The 16,783-nt window shown below is 48.3% G+C and overlaps 2 protein-coding genes across 2 annotated transcripts in view; one reads left to right on the top strand and one right to left on the bottom strand.

The window, feature by feature from the left end:
• The window catches only part of CCN4 (cellular communication network factor 4), a 32,263-nt gene extending 28,099 nt beyond the window's left edge, over nt 1-4,164 (top strand). Inside the window, exons 4-5 of the mRNA XM_070476972.1 lie at nt 519-712; nt 1,883-4,164. Of these exons, the coding sequence (XP_070333073.1) occupies nt 519-712; nt 1,883-2,182 (494 nt within the window). The 3' untranslated portion in view covers nt 2,183-4,164. The remainder of the gene's footprint in view (nt 1-518; nt 713-1,882) is intronic.
• Nucleotides 4,165-12,273: 8,109 nt separating this feature from the next.
• The window catches only part of NDRG1 (N-myc downstream regulated 1), a 56,312-nt gene continuing 51,802 nt past the window's right edge, over nt 12,274-16,783 (bottom strand). The window contains exon 16 of the mRNA XM_020910748.2: nt 12,274-14,123. Within this exon, the coding sequence (XP_020766407.1) occupies nt 13,912-14,123 (212 nt within the window). The 3' untranslated portion in view covers nt 12,274-13,911. The remainder of the gene's footprint in view (nt 14,124-16,783) is intronic.

Here is a 16,783-nt window from a genome sequence, read left to right as displayed (position 1 = left end):
GTCCACAATTTGCCTCTGAAGCCTGCGTGTCTCCTTAGCCACGATGCCCTGAGCTTCACTCAGATGACGTTCCAGTACTGGGCAAGCACTCCCCTTGACCTTCCCCAGATAATGTCATCTCCACCGGGGCAGGACCGGTGTCTTTTACCCTTTTATTCCCAGCACCTTGCAGATGCCTGATGTGTACTCGGTCAATATCTGGACCCTTTTATTGCCATACCAGCCCTGCAGGGCAGATGTTATTGTTCCAGAGAAGAGCCTGAGGCCCAGAGTAAGTTGTTTAGAATCAGGTCCACCTGTCTCTAAAGATGGTCCTCCCTCTGGAGAAGTATGAGGAACTCATAACAAATTCTCTTCTCCCTGGGGACCCATGCTAGTTAGAAGCCAACTTGACCTCCAAGCGGAGGGACTGCCCACTCTCTGAGGTTCAGGGACCCCAGCCCTTAGGGTTGTGACGGCAGGGATTGGGGGGCTGATGGAGGCTGGGAAATCACTGGGCACCTGGTCCGCATCTGCAGGGACCACAGATGAGATAGAGCCGTGGCACAAGAACTGCATCACGTACACCAGCCCCTGGAGCCCCTGTTCCACCAGCTGCGGCCTGGGGGTCTCCACCCGCATCTCCAACGTCAACGCCCGGTGCTGGCCTGAGCAGGAGAGCCGCCTCTGCAACCTGCGGCCATGCGACGTGGACCTCCAGCCACACATCAAGGTGGGTCCGCCTCCCAGGGAGTGGCAGGCGTCTCGGGTCAGGAAGATCCACTGGAGAAGGGATAGGCTACCCACTCCAGTATTCTTGGGCTTCCCTGGCGGCTCATCTGGTAAAGAATCTGCTTGCAGTGCGGGAGACCTGGCCTCGATCCCTGGGTTGGGAAGATTCCCTAGAGGAGGGAAAGGCTACCCACTCTAGTATTCTAGCCTGGAGAATTCCATGGACTGTATACTCCATGGGGTCAAAAAGAGTTGGACACAACTGAGCGACTTTCACTGAAGATAGCTCTCAGATTGTATGAGCTTCAGGCCCACACATTGCCTGGATCGGCTCCACCCCCATTTCCTGCAGGGTGCTGTGCATAGTTGACCAGAACAGCCATTTGTTCAATGAGTTTAGTACGTGCCTACTGGGGCTTCCCTGGTGGCTCCGTGGTAAAGAACCCGCCTGCCAATGCAGGAGACATGGGTTGGATCCCTGGGTTGGGAAGAGCTCCTGGAGAAGGAAATGGAGACCCACTGCAGTATTCTTGCTTGAGAAATTGTATGGACAGAGGAGCCCAGTGGGCTACAGTCCATGGGGGTCTCAAAAGAATCGGAATCAACTTAGCAACTAAACAACAAGAGCCATGTACCAGGCAGAAAACTAGACTGTAGGGATGCAGAGAGAGCCTTGCCCTTGAGTGGCCCACAGCCCCACAGAGCTCCCTTTAAATAATGCCAGTTCAGTTGAATAAGTTGCATGAAAAGAATGTCTGAGATTCTATGGGAGGCAGAGGAGAAGGAGTTTAGGGTTAAATGAGTCAAGTCTTGGAGGCCGTGATGGCTCTGCCCCTAACCAGCAGGGGGCGCTTGGCAGGCTGAAGGAGCCCACAAAGTCGTCCTGTGTTGGAGAAACTGACCTGGGCATTGGCAAGGCAGAAGGCGGGAAAGAAGGGGAATTGCAGGTTGAGAGATGTGCCGCGGCAAGGCAGTCTCTTTCTGCACTCGGCTTCCTCTTGCATAATACAGCTGGGTCTTGTTGCCTTTGGGGTGATCCTTCCTAGTTTGAAGATGCTGCAGATCCGAAAGTAAGATGGGGTGCATGGCGAGTGAAAAGGGAAGAATTGAGGGTTTGGAGCTGTAAATGTTGATCCTCTGAGCATCTCAACCGAAGCCTCCTTTCACGCAGGAAGGGAAGAAGTGTCTGGCCGTGTACCAGCCAGAAGCGCCCGTGAACTTCACGTTGGCCGGCTGCACCAGCACTCGCGCGTACCGGCCCAAGTACTGCGGGGTCTGCACGGACAGCCGGTGCTGTATCCCCTACAAGTCCAAGACCATCAGCGTCTCCTTCCAGTGTCCCGATGGGCCCGGCTTCTCCCGCCAGGCCCTGTGGATTAACGCTTGCTTCTGCAATCTGAGCTGTCGGAATCCCAATGATATTTTTGCCGACTTGGACTCCTACCCTGAATTCTCAGAGATTGCCAATTAAGCAGCCTTAGAACCTGGGCTCGAGGCTGACCCAGTGCTTGTAAGGCAGCCAGCCTTCTGAGGCCCCCACTGAGCCTTCTTTTGTCCACTTCCCACTCATTTCCAATGACCCAGATCCAGACCCGTGACCCCTTGTCCTGTCTCCAACCACCCAAAGCACCCATCACGGCACGCTCAGGCCCAGACAGTGGGTCTTCTCCTTGGCAGCGGTCCACATACACTCCAAAGAAAGTGCCCGGCTCTGGACAATACCCGAGCCCGATCCGGCCTGTCCGAGTCACTGGAAGTCCTGCTGGATCTCGCCCAAGTCCCAAGGAACAGAATCAGCTAGATCTTCGGTATCACTAATTCCTTCTTTAGATACCAAACTACCAGACTCTCTGGGCCCATCCAGAAGGATAGAGGGGATTTAGGACAGTGGACCGGTCCATTCTTCGAGCCCTGCCAAGAAGGACCCTAATCAGCAGTTTTGACCACTGCACACCAAAGCTCTCTCTCATTCTAAAGACCTGTGCCTTCCACGGTCACCGAATATTTGCTAAATGAGGTAAATGGTTGTTTGGTTTCAGTTTTTGGATGGACATTTGTATCCATGAATCTGGGCATTGTGCAGTTAAGTTTCTGTTCACCCATTTCAGCTAAGTTTCTCTTCACTCCTGCACTGTGAAGGGTGTACATTGGGTTCATCCCAGTGAGAAATGCAAGCCGATAAACTTCCTCTTGTTTCTGGGAGAAGTCCCTGGTCAATATACCAGGGTCAGAGCATGGGCAGTCTATTTTCAGAAGGAGCGATTGAGCCCTGCACTGAATCTGCTGCTCCCGGGCAGGGCAGGGCACTGGGCAGTCAGTCAGCCTCCTCCTCACACCTGACCATCTGCGTGCTGGAGCTTGTGGGACTTGGTGGGTCCCCGGGACGACATCGCTGACCCCTCAGAGTGGTGTCCTGTGATGTCCTTCTGCTCTGAGGGAGCCTTGGGTCCAGGTTGAGTGTGAGTCAAAACAAAAAACAGGTTCACAAACCAAGAAGTGGGTCCAGTCTGCGTCACCCTGGGCCCAGGGCATGTGTCTCTCTGCCTCGGTGACCCACTTCGCAGACTGTGGGTCTACTGATCCATAAAGCTCAGTTCTGGTACAAAGACAGAAGTTTACCAGTTGTTTCAAAACAGAAGTATATTTAACAGGGATAAAAAGCCAAAAGGGTTTGATGCTAAAAGGAAGAGAAAGTTGTTATTAATGGAAATGAGGCTATTATTTATTTTATTAGTAAAGTATAAATATTTACTGCTACAGTTCTTTTATTTAGTACCTTCTACACGTCAGACATTGTTCTCAGCGCTTTACATGCACCGTTACACTAGCTCATGGAAACTGGGAGGTCATGTTGAAAAGTGCCCGTTATTATTTCTGTTCTTACAAATGTGAAATGGAAGCTCAGTCAGGTAAGGAAGCTTGACTGAAGTCACCCAGCTGGTCAGTGGGGTAGTCAGGATGCAAATCCAAGTTGGATTGACTCTGTAACCCATATTTTCCCTCAACTTTTAGAGCTTCCAAATGCATCAGAGCAGGAAAACATGTCAGGATAAGCATCTTCTCGCTGTCATTTTTGGTTCTTATTACTGTCTCTCCATCTTCTTTCCCAAGAGAAGAGTGTATCTGACTTTCAGATTATTTAGATGTCTGAGCATCAGACAAAATCTAGGATAAACCGAAATCCATGACTCCCCTCCAGAGCATTCCCTCCTTCAAATCAGAACCAGCTCTCACTGTGTATTTAAAGGTGATTTTGTTACCTGATGCTGCAGACTGAAGGATGGTGCCTTTTTCATGAGGGAATTCTGAGTGCTGAGCAGAGGGATTCCTAGACAGGGGAAAGGGATTGAAAATGTGTCCTCCTTACTGTGACCTCCTGAATGCCTGGTGCAAGGCATACAGCGGTGCTCAATGTGTATTTGATGAATAAAGGAAATTGTGTATGTGTCTCTACATGTGTTCCGAAGATCTCTTTCTTTCAAAGGTACGTGAAAATCTAATTTTTATCAGCCAAATCTGAAATGCCGTAGAAAAAGAGACATTTAACATCAAAAGAAAGGCACATGTTCATTGAAAGAAAAAAAAAAATTCCAAGAGTTCTTTTGTGAAGAGAATTTTGTTGTTGTTCAGATGTTCAGTCATGTCTGACTCTTTTTTGACCCCCATGGGCTGTAGCCTGCCAGGCTCCTCTGTCCATGGGATTTTCCAGACAAGAATACTGGAGTGGATTGCCATTTCCTTCTCCAGGGGATCTTCCCAACCCAGGGATCGAACCCACAGTTCCTGGATTGGCAGGCAGATTCTTTACACTGAACCACCAGGGAAGAGAATTTACTCCATGAATAATCTTTCCTGTAAGTCCATGTGGATCATGTTGGATTTTTGTAGAGTGAGATCACCTGCCACCCACAGCTTCCAAGGACCAGGTGAGGGCTGACCCCTTTTGAAATTCGACAGACACCCAAGAACTAGGTTCTTACTGAATTTGCTTCCCAATTCAGGAAAGTGAACGTGGCTTCCAAGATCATAGGAAGCCTGGATGAGGGGCTTGGGGCTTTCCTCCCCGGGATGGGTGGGATGGTTTGGCCAGAATGCCCTTGTTTGAAAAATGTATCTGTCCTGTGCAGGCCCAGAGAGGAAGTCTCAGCTTCATGTTTTGAAGTCACGGGGAAGGAGGCAGAGCCATGGCGTGATCTGCTCCCACAAAAGTTAACAATCATGATGAAAAAAACATCTCTTTATTGAATGCTTACTTGGTGCCAATCCGTCTGCTAACTTCTGAATTATCTTACTAATCATGGCAGCAAGTTTGAGCAAGCATCTCTTCCCCATTTTATAAATGGAAAATCTGAGACTCAAAGAGGCTGGGAAATCAGCCCTCAGAAGTTGAAACCCAGATCTCTGCTTATTCCACTCTGCCTTGCTCCGGGAGATGGGGAAGGACAGGGAAGCTTGGCATGCTGCAGTCCATGGGGTCAGAGACACAAAGAGTCAGACATGGCTGAGCGACTGGACAACAACAACTTGCTTTTGGGGAGGCCTCCAGGCAGAGCCTGAATGAGGCCTGTTGGAGTGTCCACTTCTCCAGTCCCTTTCCTGGAATGAGGGAAAGGTAAACTAAAGAATAGTCAACCTTTGGTGGAGAAATTCACGTAAGTGCTTAGGGTGAATATCTTGCATGCATAGATGAGCGAGAAAAAGGAGACCTGAATTTACCATATCATTAATGCGTGCTAAACCTTAGCATAAGCATTTGGTGAACACTTACCAGGCTTTAGGCTAGGTGCTTTACTGCATACCTAATTTAATCCTCAGAGCAAACCTATGAGCTGTGGCATTATCATCATTTCCCATTTTAGAGATAGAGCTGAAGCTCTTAGAAAGTATTTTCTCATTGTCTTTCCAGCTAATGAACCGCCGACCAAGGTTGCAAACTGAGGTTAGTCTCAACCTGAGCCATCTCTCCCGATGCTAAGCCCAGTTAGCCTGCCCCCACCCACCCATGCAAACCAAAAGGCACAAGACAAGGCCTTACTGACAACAGCTGCAACATTAACTTTGAAAATGATTCAGAGAGAGATCAAAGAAAGTAGATTCAAACGGTATGATTATCTAGGCTCTCATTAACATTGTAAGTACTGTGTATTCCTACAAATTGTGGGAAAATAATGCAGCCTGGGACTATTACATTAAATTAGGTCACTGATTTTTAAAGACTTATCTTGACCCAAAGTAACTGAAGTAATAACTCTGCCCAGCTGGGAGTCCTGAATGGTCAGAATGGCCTGCTGTGTATTTCTGCATGTATACAAATGTGTGTGTGTGTGTGTGTGTGTGTGTGTGTCTGTTTTCAAACTATGACTTAATATTTAAGTATTCTGACTGCCATTTTCAGGTTTCCTTGGTGGCTCAGATGGGAAAGAATCTGCCTGCAATGCAGGAAACCCAGTTTTGATCCCGGGGTCAGGAAGATCCCCTGAAGAAGGGAATGGCAACCCACTCCAGTATTCTTGTCTGGAGAATCCCATGGACAGAGGAGCCTGGTGGGCTACGGTCCATGGGATCACAAAGAATCAGACACGACTGAGTGACTAATACACACACACACACTGCCATTTTTGTAAGTGACTAAAAAATACATATGAAGAAATGTCTTAGAATTTCCCCATAGAGGGAAAGTGGCACTTGGGCAATCTGTCATATTTTTCAGCATTCCTCATTTTTCTCATGATTTGTGTCGCATGGAACATGTTTATCCAATGTGAAGAGTTTTCATTGCTCAAATTCCCTGTTTATAGTTTTTTGCCTTGAAGCAATAAATCATCAGCAAAGTGACTTACTGGACTGGGTGAGTTTTCCTGTATTTTCAGTTATTATGAGGCAATGATGGAAAATTGAACACTTTCAGTAAATGTGCAGATGGTGGACATTAGGGTCCCAGATATTTTATACTTGGCAATAAAAGTGGCTAAAAGTTTGAAAATGCACTGAGAAATGGGAATTCCGGTATACAGAAAAGACCAAGGGGACAAATGTATTGAGGTTGGAAAACATCTCATGTAAATATAAAATGAACATTTGGCATTCACTTACTCATTTATTCAATGTCTTTTTATATTCCCAGGTACCCTGTGGGTGGGCTTCCCCAGTGACTCAGTGGTAAACAATCTGCCTACAATGCAGGAGCCGCAGGAAACTCGGATTTGATTCCTGGGTCTGGAATATCCCCTGGAGAAGGGAATGGCAACACACTTCAGTGTTCTTGCCTGGAGAATCCCATGGACAGGGGAGCCTGGTGGGCTACAGTTCATGGGGTCCCAAAGAGCTGGACACGACTGAAGCCACTTGGCATGCACGCACCCTGTGGGTACCTGGAGGTCTGGGACCATGACTGCATCCTCTAAGCCTAGCATGTATCAGGGATTGGGGAGCAGGGGTTGATGGATGGATAGAGATTTACTGGGCTTCCCTGGTGGCTCAGATGGTAAAGCGTCTGCCTGCAGTGCGGGAGACCCAGATTCGATCCCTGGTTCGGGAAGATCCCCTGGAGAAGGACAAGGCAGCACACTCCAGTACTCTTGCCTGGAAAATTTCATGGACGGAGGAGCCTGGTAGGCTACAGTCCATGGGGTCGCAAAGAGTCAGACACGACTTTTCTAGAGATCTACTGCCGGGTGCCTTGGGAACCAGGGTAGTGAAGTGAAGTGTAAGGAAGTTTGCATAAAGAGGAAGAGGAAGCTGAGAAAGGCTGGCTTATTGAGAGCAATGAGAAACATATCACCCTGTCAGCAGAGGAGACAGAATTTAAGAACGAGATAAAACGGTAGATGCAGTTCTCCTCCTGGGTGGGACTAATTAACAGGTGGACAAACGTCCCCGCAGGCAATAAAAGCGATAAGGTCCTCCACATGGCTAGTCCCAGGAACTAATCCATGTTCAATAATCCGAAGATGCCTATAGGTGGTTGTGTGAGTTAATTGCTTAGCCAACTGTTTTCAAAGGCAAGAGTGATATAGTAGTCCATTTTAGAAATGACTGGAGAAGCCATTTCATCTCTGTGAGCTTTTTATCTGTGAAATAAGAATAACTCAACCTCACAGATAAAGATAAAAAAGGGAAAAGAAACCATAAAGTATTCTAAATATGACTGATTATTAGTGATTATTAGTTATTAGTGATGCCATCTCTGCAGGCTGTCCTATCATGAGGTCACATGGTCGGTGCTTTCTGCAGAGGGCGGGGTATTCAGGAAATTTTTCAGAGCAGGAATGAGGAAGGGCCTTTTCTTCAACAGTGAGTTTTCCTGTCAACAGATTTAATTTCAAAAGACATAGTGATTCACCTGCTACAACCACATCCATTACTAGGAATCCCTGCAGTGTGTATGTGGAGGAGGGGCCGGCGCAGCGTGAACTAACCTCTAACTGCAACACAGCAGTGAGCCAGTTCCATCCCTGGGCCGGGAAGATGCCCTGGAGGAGGAAATGGCAACCCACTCCAGTATTCTGGCCTGGAGAATCTTACGGAGAGAGGAGCCTGGTGGACTAGAGTCCCTGGGGTCGCAGAGTTGGACACGACTGAGCACAGGGTGGCAGGGACCCAGCCAATGACCAGGGTGAGGCTGTGTCAGCATTTGTGTGTGAACATAGCATTTCCTCTGACCCAAAAGGCCCTCCCAGGTGGCGCCAGTGGTAAAGAATCCACCTGTGAATGCAGGAGACACGAGAAACACAGGATCAACCCCTGGGTCAGGAAGATCCCCTGGAGAAGGAAATGCAACCCACTCCAGTGTTCTTGCCTGGAGGATCCCATGGACGGAGGAGCCTGGGTGGCTATAGTGCTTGGGATCATAACGAGTCGGCACGACGGAGCAGAGCAGAGCAGAAGTGGACCACAAACCCTAACATCACCAGTTGAAGTCACCTGTATTTTTCTTATCACAATAGTGGCAATTATCTCGAGATGCTATTATGTTCATAGTTGATTTGACAGTGAATAGACATCTGAAGCAGGCTGATCCCATTCTTCTCATTAAGAAACACAAAGACCTGATTGATTTTGGGTCCCAGAACCAGAAGGTCAAGTAGCCTTTGGGTTAGGACCATGATTTTACGCTTTAGAGACACAGGAAAATCTGATCTTAGAAAGCAGCAGGCTCATCTCCTCACCAATCCCATCTTCAACTCAGAAAGCCCGACTTCCCCCTTCTGCCCTTGGAGTCCATGTGGGACACAGTTGAAGAGTTTTCATGCAGCCTGAGAAGCCCAATGGATTTAGGTTATATCTAGGGCCTCCCGCGGAGAAGGCAATGGCACCCCACTCCAGTACTCTTGCCTGGAAAATCCCATGGACGGAGGAACCTGGTAGGCTGCAGTCCACAGGGTCGCTACCAATCGAATACGACTGAGCGACTTCACTTTCACTTTTCACTTTCATGCATTGGAGAAGGAAATGGCAACCCACTCCAGTGTTCTTGCCTGGAGAATCCCAGGGACGGGGGAACCTGGTGGGCTGCCGTCTATAGGGTCGCAAAGAGTCGGACACGACTGAGGTGACTTAGCAGCAGCAGCAGGGCCTCCCAAGTGGCACTGGTAGTAAAGAATCCACCTGCCAATGAAGGAGATGCACAAGACATGAGTTCCATCCCTGGGTCGGGAAGATGCCCTGGAGGAGGAAATGGCAACCCACTCCAGTATTCTGACCTGGAGAATCTTATGGACAGAGGAGCCTGGCGGGCTACAGTCCTTGGGGTCGCAGAGTTGGACATGACTGAGCACCGCACGGCAGAGACCTGCCAATGACCAGGGTGAGGCCGTGTCAGAGACGGGGAGGGAGGAAGGGGCAGATGGGCGCCTCTGTCGTCCCCTACAGAGCCTGCATGTGGTTGGTCTTGGTGTACACTTGGTCTTCCAGCTGCTGCTGAAACCCAAGGGTCTGTGAATCAAAACCAAAACAAGCAGCTAGGAGAACAGAAATAGGGCCCCAGCTGGCAAACGATCTCTAAATAGCATCTGATACATGCAAACACCTGCAAGAGTTCACTTCTCTCGATGGAAGCCCGAGCTCCCAGGAGCTGATCGTGGGAGGTCTAGGGGGCCCTGTGCCATGCCCATGCGTGCACCCACTACGATGGTGATTTCCTGCTGACTCTTCTGTGCCTTCCTTTCCTTTGTTCCTGTCACACAGGACCTGACACAGAAAAGGCATTTTCTGTGAATGTAGAATAAGAAGGAGCCTACGTGCTGCTCCTCCTCCTCCTGTGTCTAAAGCAGGGCCCTTACGCTAGAGGTCCTTGGACCAGGGATCCATGGATTAAATTCAGGGGTCGTGTGCTTGGATGAGGGGGCAATGCATCTTTGCTTTTGTCGTTGTCGTTGTTCAGTCGTTCAGTTGTGTCTAGCTCTTGGCAACTCCAGTGACTGCAGCACGCCTGGCTTCGGGGTCCTTCACTCTCTCCTGTGGTTTGCTCAAGTCCATGTCCAGTGAGTTGGCGATGCTATCTAACCATCTCATCTCTAATTGCGATTTAGCATTTCTTCCTACTTAAATGTGGTCCACAAAGCCTAACACTGCCAGTTGAAATCACATATATTTTTCTTATCACAATCGTGGCTGTTTTCTTAAGATGTTATTATGCTCATCACTACCTTGAAATTCTATTGAGACCTGCCTCCACATTGCTATTTCACTTATCAATAAAGAAACGCATGATGTTGTCACAGTTGGAACGTTTGGAGAATTACACTTCAAAGTGTAAGCAGTGTCTCCTGCAATGTCATTTGTTGGATTTATTGTATGCATTAAAGCTCTTCCTGCCTCCCTTTCTGACATGTACAGCACACACGGTCACCCTCCCCACCCTTCTCTGCCCAGTCACTTGCTGCATGAAGATGCAGACTGCAAGTATTGGCAGCTTATTACACACGCTAAGAAACTCTTCAACGCATGTGAAAAGCCAGTATAGATAAACAGCATGCTAGCTGTTTAAAAGGGAGGAGGGTGTTAAGTGTGGGCTGTATTTAGTGACTTGCTTCAAAGAACAAGTATGGAAAAACAGAAAAAGTGACTTGATAGCAGAGACACCTAACAAACACGACCTTGGCCAGGTGATCAAGGTCAGCCTCATCCCTGTTAAATCATGTTGACCCATCACACTGACAGCACAAGGCGATGAGGGTGGCACTGAATGTCTGTGTTCTTCGTTCTAAAGACTCAGAATCCCAACTGAACTATGAGAAAATCATGCACGCAAACCTCAATCAAGGGTCCTTGTGCAAAATGCTCCACCAGGGCTTCTCAAAACCCTCAAGGTCATCAAAAGCAAGGAAAGTCTGAGAAATTCTTACAGACCAGAGGGAACAAAGGAGTCAGGATGACTAAACACAAGGTGGCATCTGGATGGGATCCTGACAATGGGAAAAAATGGTGAAATCCCAAGAAAGTATGGAGTTTAGTTAATAATAATAGATCAGTGTTGATTTGTTTGTTGTGACCAATGAACCATAGTGACAAGAGATGCTAGTAACAACAGGGGCACCTGGGATGGAGTATATGGAAATTCTCTGTACTATCTTTGCAACTGTTTGATAATTGTTTAAAAATTTTTACATTTTGGCCACACAGCACAGCTTATGGGATCTTAGTTCCCTGACCAGGGATTGAACTCATGCCCCCGGCATTGGAAGTGCAGAGTATTGACCACTGAATCACCAGGGAAGTCCTCTGTGTTATAAATTTTAACCTAATCCTAAATAAAAATGGGAGATTGTAGTGAAACCTGTTATATTTATATATATACTTAAATACAAGAGCAAGAAGCATTACAGGATTATCACTGGGTGGTTTTTTTCACACACTTTCCTATAATAAAAATAAAATGTAAAAAAAACACAGCTGTTTCCTTCTTAATTATAGATTGAAAAGCTTGATTCCTTTGTCACTGTGTTATTTGGCTACTAAAGTGCCTGAAACGGGGCTGGTCTGAATTGAGATGTACTGTGACCTAAAATGAGTTTCCCAGGGGGCTCAGCGATAAAGAATCCACCTATCAAAGCAGGAGCTGCAGGAGACCTGGATTCGATCCCTGGGTGGGGAAAATCCCCTGGAGGAGGAAATAGCAACCCACTCCAGTAATCTTGCCTGGGAAATCCCAAGGACAGAGGAGCCTGTTGGGGTAAAGTCCATGGGGTCGCGAAGAGTCGAACACATCTGAGCACCGACAGGAATGAATGTGATGCAAATATACCTTGGACTTCTCAGTAGGAAGAGAAGAATGCAAGGCACCTCAGTAATTGTTATATTGATTCTATGTTAAAATGTTAATATTTTGGATATGCTGAGTTACATGCATTATTAAAATTCATTTCACTTGTCTCTTTCTACCTTTTTTAATGTGACTACTTGAAGATGTGAAGTTACATCGGTGGTTCCCATTGTATTTTATTGGACAGTGATGCTCTGAAGAATTCCAAAGGTGAGGGGCATGTGGGCAGGAAGCCCCAGGTAAGGAAAGACCCATCTCAATGGATGATCTCTCAGGTAGGGGAGAAAGACACAAGCCACTGCAAAGTTACAAATTTATTGATCTGGAAATAAATACAAATATCTCATTAAGAAACTCCTCTGGAAAGACTTGTACATAACAGCTTCTTGTTCTGATTCAGCCATTTCTGCCTCCCAGGTGGTAGGTGACAGGTAAACTGAGTCATAACCCCCCAAGCTACCTAGAAAGCTTGACTACTTCCTCCCAGTAACCACTAGGCCCCAGCGGCTGATGCACGCTGCTCCATTCATTCTGATCAAAACTTCCTATACAAAGATCCATGGTTAGCCAGAGTGAGATCGAAAGGCAGTAAGTAGTATAGGAACTTGACAGCTATGTTGACGTTGCCCAGAAATGTCAGTGGTGCCACCCTGTTCAGGGAGAAGTTAGAGGGGGCAGGGAGAGAGAAGGGAATCCCATGGAATACACATTTCAGACTCCATGCATCTTCTGGGCCACCACTCCCCACGTAAATCCCACCCCCTAGCTGAAGATCCTGGAAGGTCACCAGGTCAGAAACCTTTGGCAGTCAAGTTCAGATTCACCCGCCCCGTTGTCAAAGACTAGAAGCAGGATTTAACTTAATCACACACAATTCCTGGGAACCAGACGGGATCGACTGAAATCACAACTGCACTGAATTCCATCACAACCACAAGGAATTCCTTACATCTAATCACCAAAAATACCACCCCACCCCAACGCCCCCGCGCCGGTGCTGCCTGGAGACATATCACAGCCAGGCCCAGCTGTTTGCAATCTTTCCATTTCAGAGAAAACGACTACAAATCTATGCACTCTTCCCCATGAATGAAATCACCACTGGTTCATGTATTAGAGGTGGGAAGTAAGGGCGATGGTGGGGGAGGCAGGCAGCTGATTCAAAGCCTTAAACACACATACCAAACTCCTGCCAAGACCGTTTCTTTGAAAAACTGGAAGATGTTGTTACCTACTTCTGTTGTCCATTAAAAAATGCCAGGAAAACAGGCTTGTAGGCATCAACCATAAAAAGTGTATATATGCACAAACGTTGAAAAAAAATCTATTTCTTCAAGTTAACTATGGAGATTTGCTTTTTCCAAATACTTCGGAGCCTCTGCGTCAATTCCACCTCTCTCCCTGCTTCCTGTTTGGCCTTTTTTTTAAAAAGAGCTCCCCATTACTCCCTACTCTCCCCCTCCCCATTCAGAAAGGGCTTGGTTTCCAGAATATGGGTCTGTTTTTTCTTTAGTTGGAGAGGAAACAGGAAGTAGGCAGGCTTGGCTTCCAACAAGGTGTCCCTTTGCGCCAGGATGCTCCGGCCAGGCGAGCCTTGGATGGATCGAGTGTCTACTTTGCACTGGTTTCTGGCAGTTTGGCGTCTCCAAAGGAGGGTAGGAGGGTGGCCTCTCAGCCCCTTGTTTGGGGGGAACACTGAGGTGCATCTTTCCCTTTGGTCCACCCCGCCCTGCCCTCCTGGGAAAGGGCGACCCCACAAACACCCAATCTCACTGTGTCATCACCAGAGCTCACTTGTACAAAATAAGCTTTGGATTAATACCGAGTTACGAGTTAACGTGCGGTTGGCAGGCAGGGGTGGGGAGGGGGGCCGGAGGAGGGGCAGCTACAGCAATCGGTCCCAGAGTCCAGGGGCTGCCGGCCGGCCCCGAGGCCGCCTAGCAGGACACCTCCGTGGAGTTGGGCCCGGCGCTGCTCCCGGGGCCGCCGGAGTTGGGGATGATGTCCAGCCGTGTGCCCTCGCTGGTGTGTGAGCGGCTGCGGGCACCCTCACTGGTGTGTGAGCGGCTGCGGGCGCCCTCCAGGGACGTGACACTGGAGCCTGAGGCTGTGCGAGACCTCATCAAGCGGGTCATGCTGGCGGAGGGCACTGGGGAGAGAGGAGAGAGCCCGGTGAGAGGGTGGGCGAAGGCTGGAGGCGCTCGCACCTCGGCGACACAGCCTGCCGTGTGCCCCGCCTGCCCGGGGAACCTTTGCTCCTGTCCGTCCTCAAGGCCATCCAGCCGCTGGCCCCCCCGTCATTTCCGTACCCACTCGCAGAGGTGAAGAGCCAGGCTCAGGCTGGGTGAGGACTGACGGGTCCCACCCTGGCATGAACCCACCGACTGGGTCCCGATCGCAGCTGTCTGCTACTCGCTTACCAGCTGTGGGACTCTAGGAGCGTTCTTCTCTGAGACCCTGTCCCCACGTGTAAAATCAGAATCCTACCATGGACCCCTGGGTATCAGTGCCCTAGTGTGTGCCCACCACCCTGTAACGTCAACAGTCTCTACAGTCAGGAGGATGTTCATAGTTGGCCTGGCTAATCCCTGCATGCCACAGGCTGGAAACCGAAGCCACACAGAGTAGTCAGCTATCACCACTTCCTGCGGGCAACCTGTGAGCTCCCAGAAACTGTTAACATCACCGTCCATTCCGAAGGACTTAAAATGCCCTTAAACATGGCAGGTGGCTGAGAAGGTGGAATGAAGAACCCCACTTGTACTGGTTAAAGAGCACCCTCCCAAGTTCAAGAGCACCAGAATCTCTGACTATAACCTTATTTGGAAATAGGGTCTTTGCAGATCTATCTAGATAAGAGGAGTTCATCCTTGGTTAGGGTGAGCGCTAACGCAATGGCTGGTTTCCTCCTAAGAGGAGGAGACAGATGCACTCCCAGGGAGCAGCCGTGTGAAGACAGGGCAGAGGTCAGAGTGATGTGGCCACAAGCCAAGGGCTGCTGTCAACCACCAGAAGCTGGAATGAGGGAAAGAAGGATTCTTCTTAGAATCCTTACAGGGAGCATGACCCTGCCTACATCTCGAATTTGGACTTCTAGACTCTAAAACTGTAGTACTGTGAGAGAATAAATTTCTGTCGTTTTAAGCCATGCAGTGTGTGATTTGTTATTGCCACCCTAGGAAACTACTCCATCAGCCAATTGAAGCCTCTTCGTCAAGATCACATTGAATAATAGATGCCACACACCGAGGCAGTGATAGGTACACATGTAAGGAGGGGTTATGTTATTGGTTCAGCAGGTATATGTGTTGGCTTTCCGCCACAGACACCAACAAACAGAATTCATCCTTGCATACTGAATCTTCTTAAAGAGCTAGCTCCTGAATCCAGGAAAAAACCGGGATCGATTCCACACCTGTTGCTCACATATTTTCTGAGCCCTCTGTTCCTTGATTCCACACCTGGGGTCTTACTGACGCTGCAGGGTTCTGGTGACCCTAGCATGGAGTCATGGATGCTAAGGGCTCATTACACTGGCCCACAGCTGTGAGCAGGCACTCGGGAAATAAGCGATTCCTTTCCTTGTCTTTGGTGGATGCCTCTAGCTCTTTCTGTCATCTTTCCCTATGATCTGCAGGCTGCTTTCTGGAAATAGAAGCCAACGTAGCGGGTGGGGGGGAACAAGACCGGCCTCCCACTTCCTTTCTCCCCAGAATGCACTTTCAAAGCAGAAATCCAAACCCATGGCAGGTTCAAGACAAATGAGTTCCAATTCATGCCTGAAAGGTAAACAAAGCCCTTCTTGAGTTACTGCCTTTGCTGTACACTTTCCCAGAGGGGCGAAGACCCCCACGCAGATGTTTTCTGTTGGAAGAGGGCACTTTGGGACATGAATCCTGCCCAGAGCATGAAAATCAGGCTCGCCTGCTCTCAGCTGTGCTAGAAACTAAATGTGGCTGAGGCCAATCTGAAGGCTGCGGTCAGTAGACCAAACACAACATTACTATTTTAAATGAGCAAACAGTTTAAGCCTCAGAAAAATAAAGAAAAAAAAAAAAAAGGAAGTGACTAGACATTCAGACTTCTTAATTAAGATGGGCACTCAAATTAGAAATCCAGGCAGCAGAGAGAAAAAGCAAAACCAACCACATCGGGGCTGAAACCGTGGCTGACACACCAACGTATACAACGGTGGATGCTGCCCGGGAGTGTGCTCGAACCTGGAGTTGCCTGTCCCGGTCATGGGACTGCACTGCTGAAAAGGGGCTATGTGTGTCTGTGAATGAACTGGAACCATAACGCAAGAAGCTGCAGGTTCTTTAGTTGTGCTGCTATTTATCCTTCAATTCTCAAATCTAATGATTTATCAGACATGTTCTGCCTTGAATATAAGTGCCTTGATCACCCATTTGCTCGGAGCTTTGCAGTTTTCGAAGAACTTTCACAGATCCCTACTCTGCTTCTTGCTTAATTTCTCAAAGCCTCAGTTTCATCATTTGTAAAATGAGGACAAGAGTATCTCCTAGGATTACTGTGATCATTAAATGAGAGAAAAAAAGGACTTAATGATTTTTCATCACACCCAGCACCATCCTCACCCCACCACCATCATCATCACTTCCAGCACCATTACCATCACCACCATCACTCCCAACACCACCACCATTATCATCACACCATCCATCCTCACGTCACCAGCACCACCACCAACATGTCCACCATTACCGTCTTCACTACAAGTCTCTTAGGGAAGCATGTAATCAAAATTAAAAAAGATTTTCATGGTTTCATGGGTTATTGGCTTCTTGG

Source organism: Odocoileus virginianus, chromosome 15 (genome assembly GCF_023699985.2).
Source record: "Odocoileus virginianus isolate 20LAN1187 ecotype Illinois chromosome 15, Ovbor_1.2, whole genome shotgun sequence".
Classification (NCBI taxonomy): domain Eukaryota; kingdom Metazoa; phylum Chordata; class Mammalia; order Artiodactyla; family Cervidae; genus Odocoileus; species Odocoileus virginianus.
The sequence above is the reverse complement of the archived record's forward strand: the minus strand, read 5'-3'. Positions and strand labels throughout refer to the sequence as shown.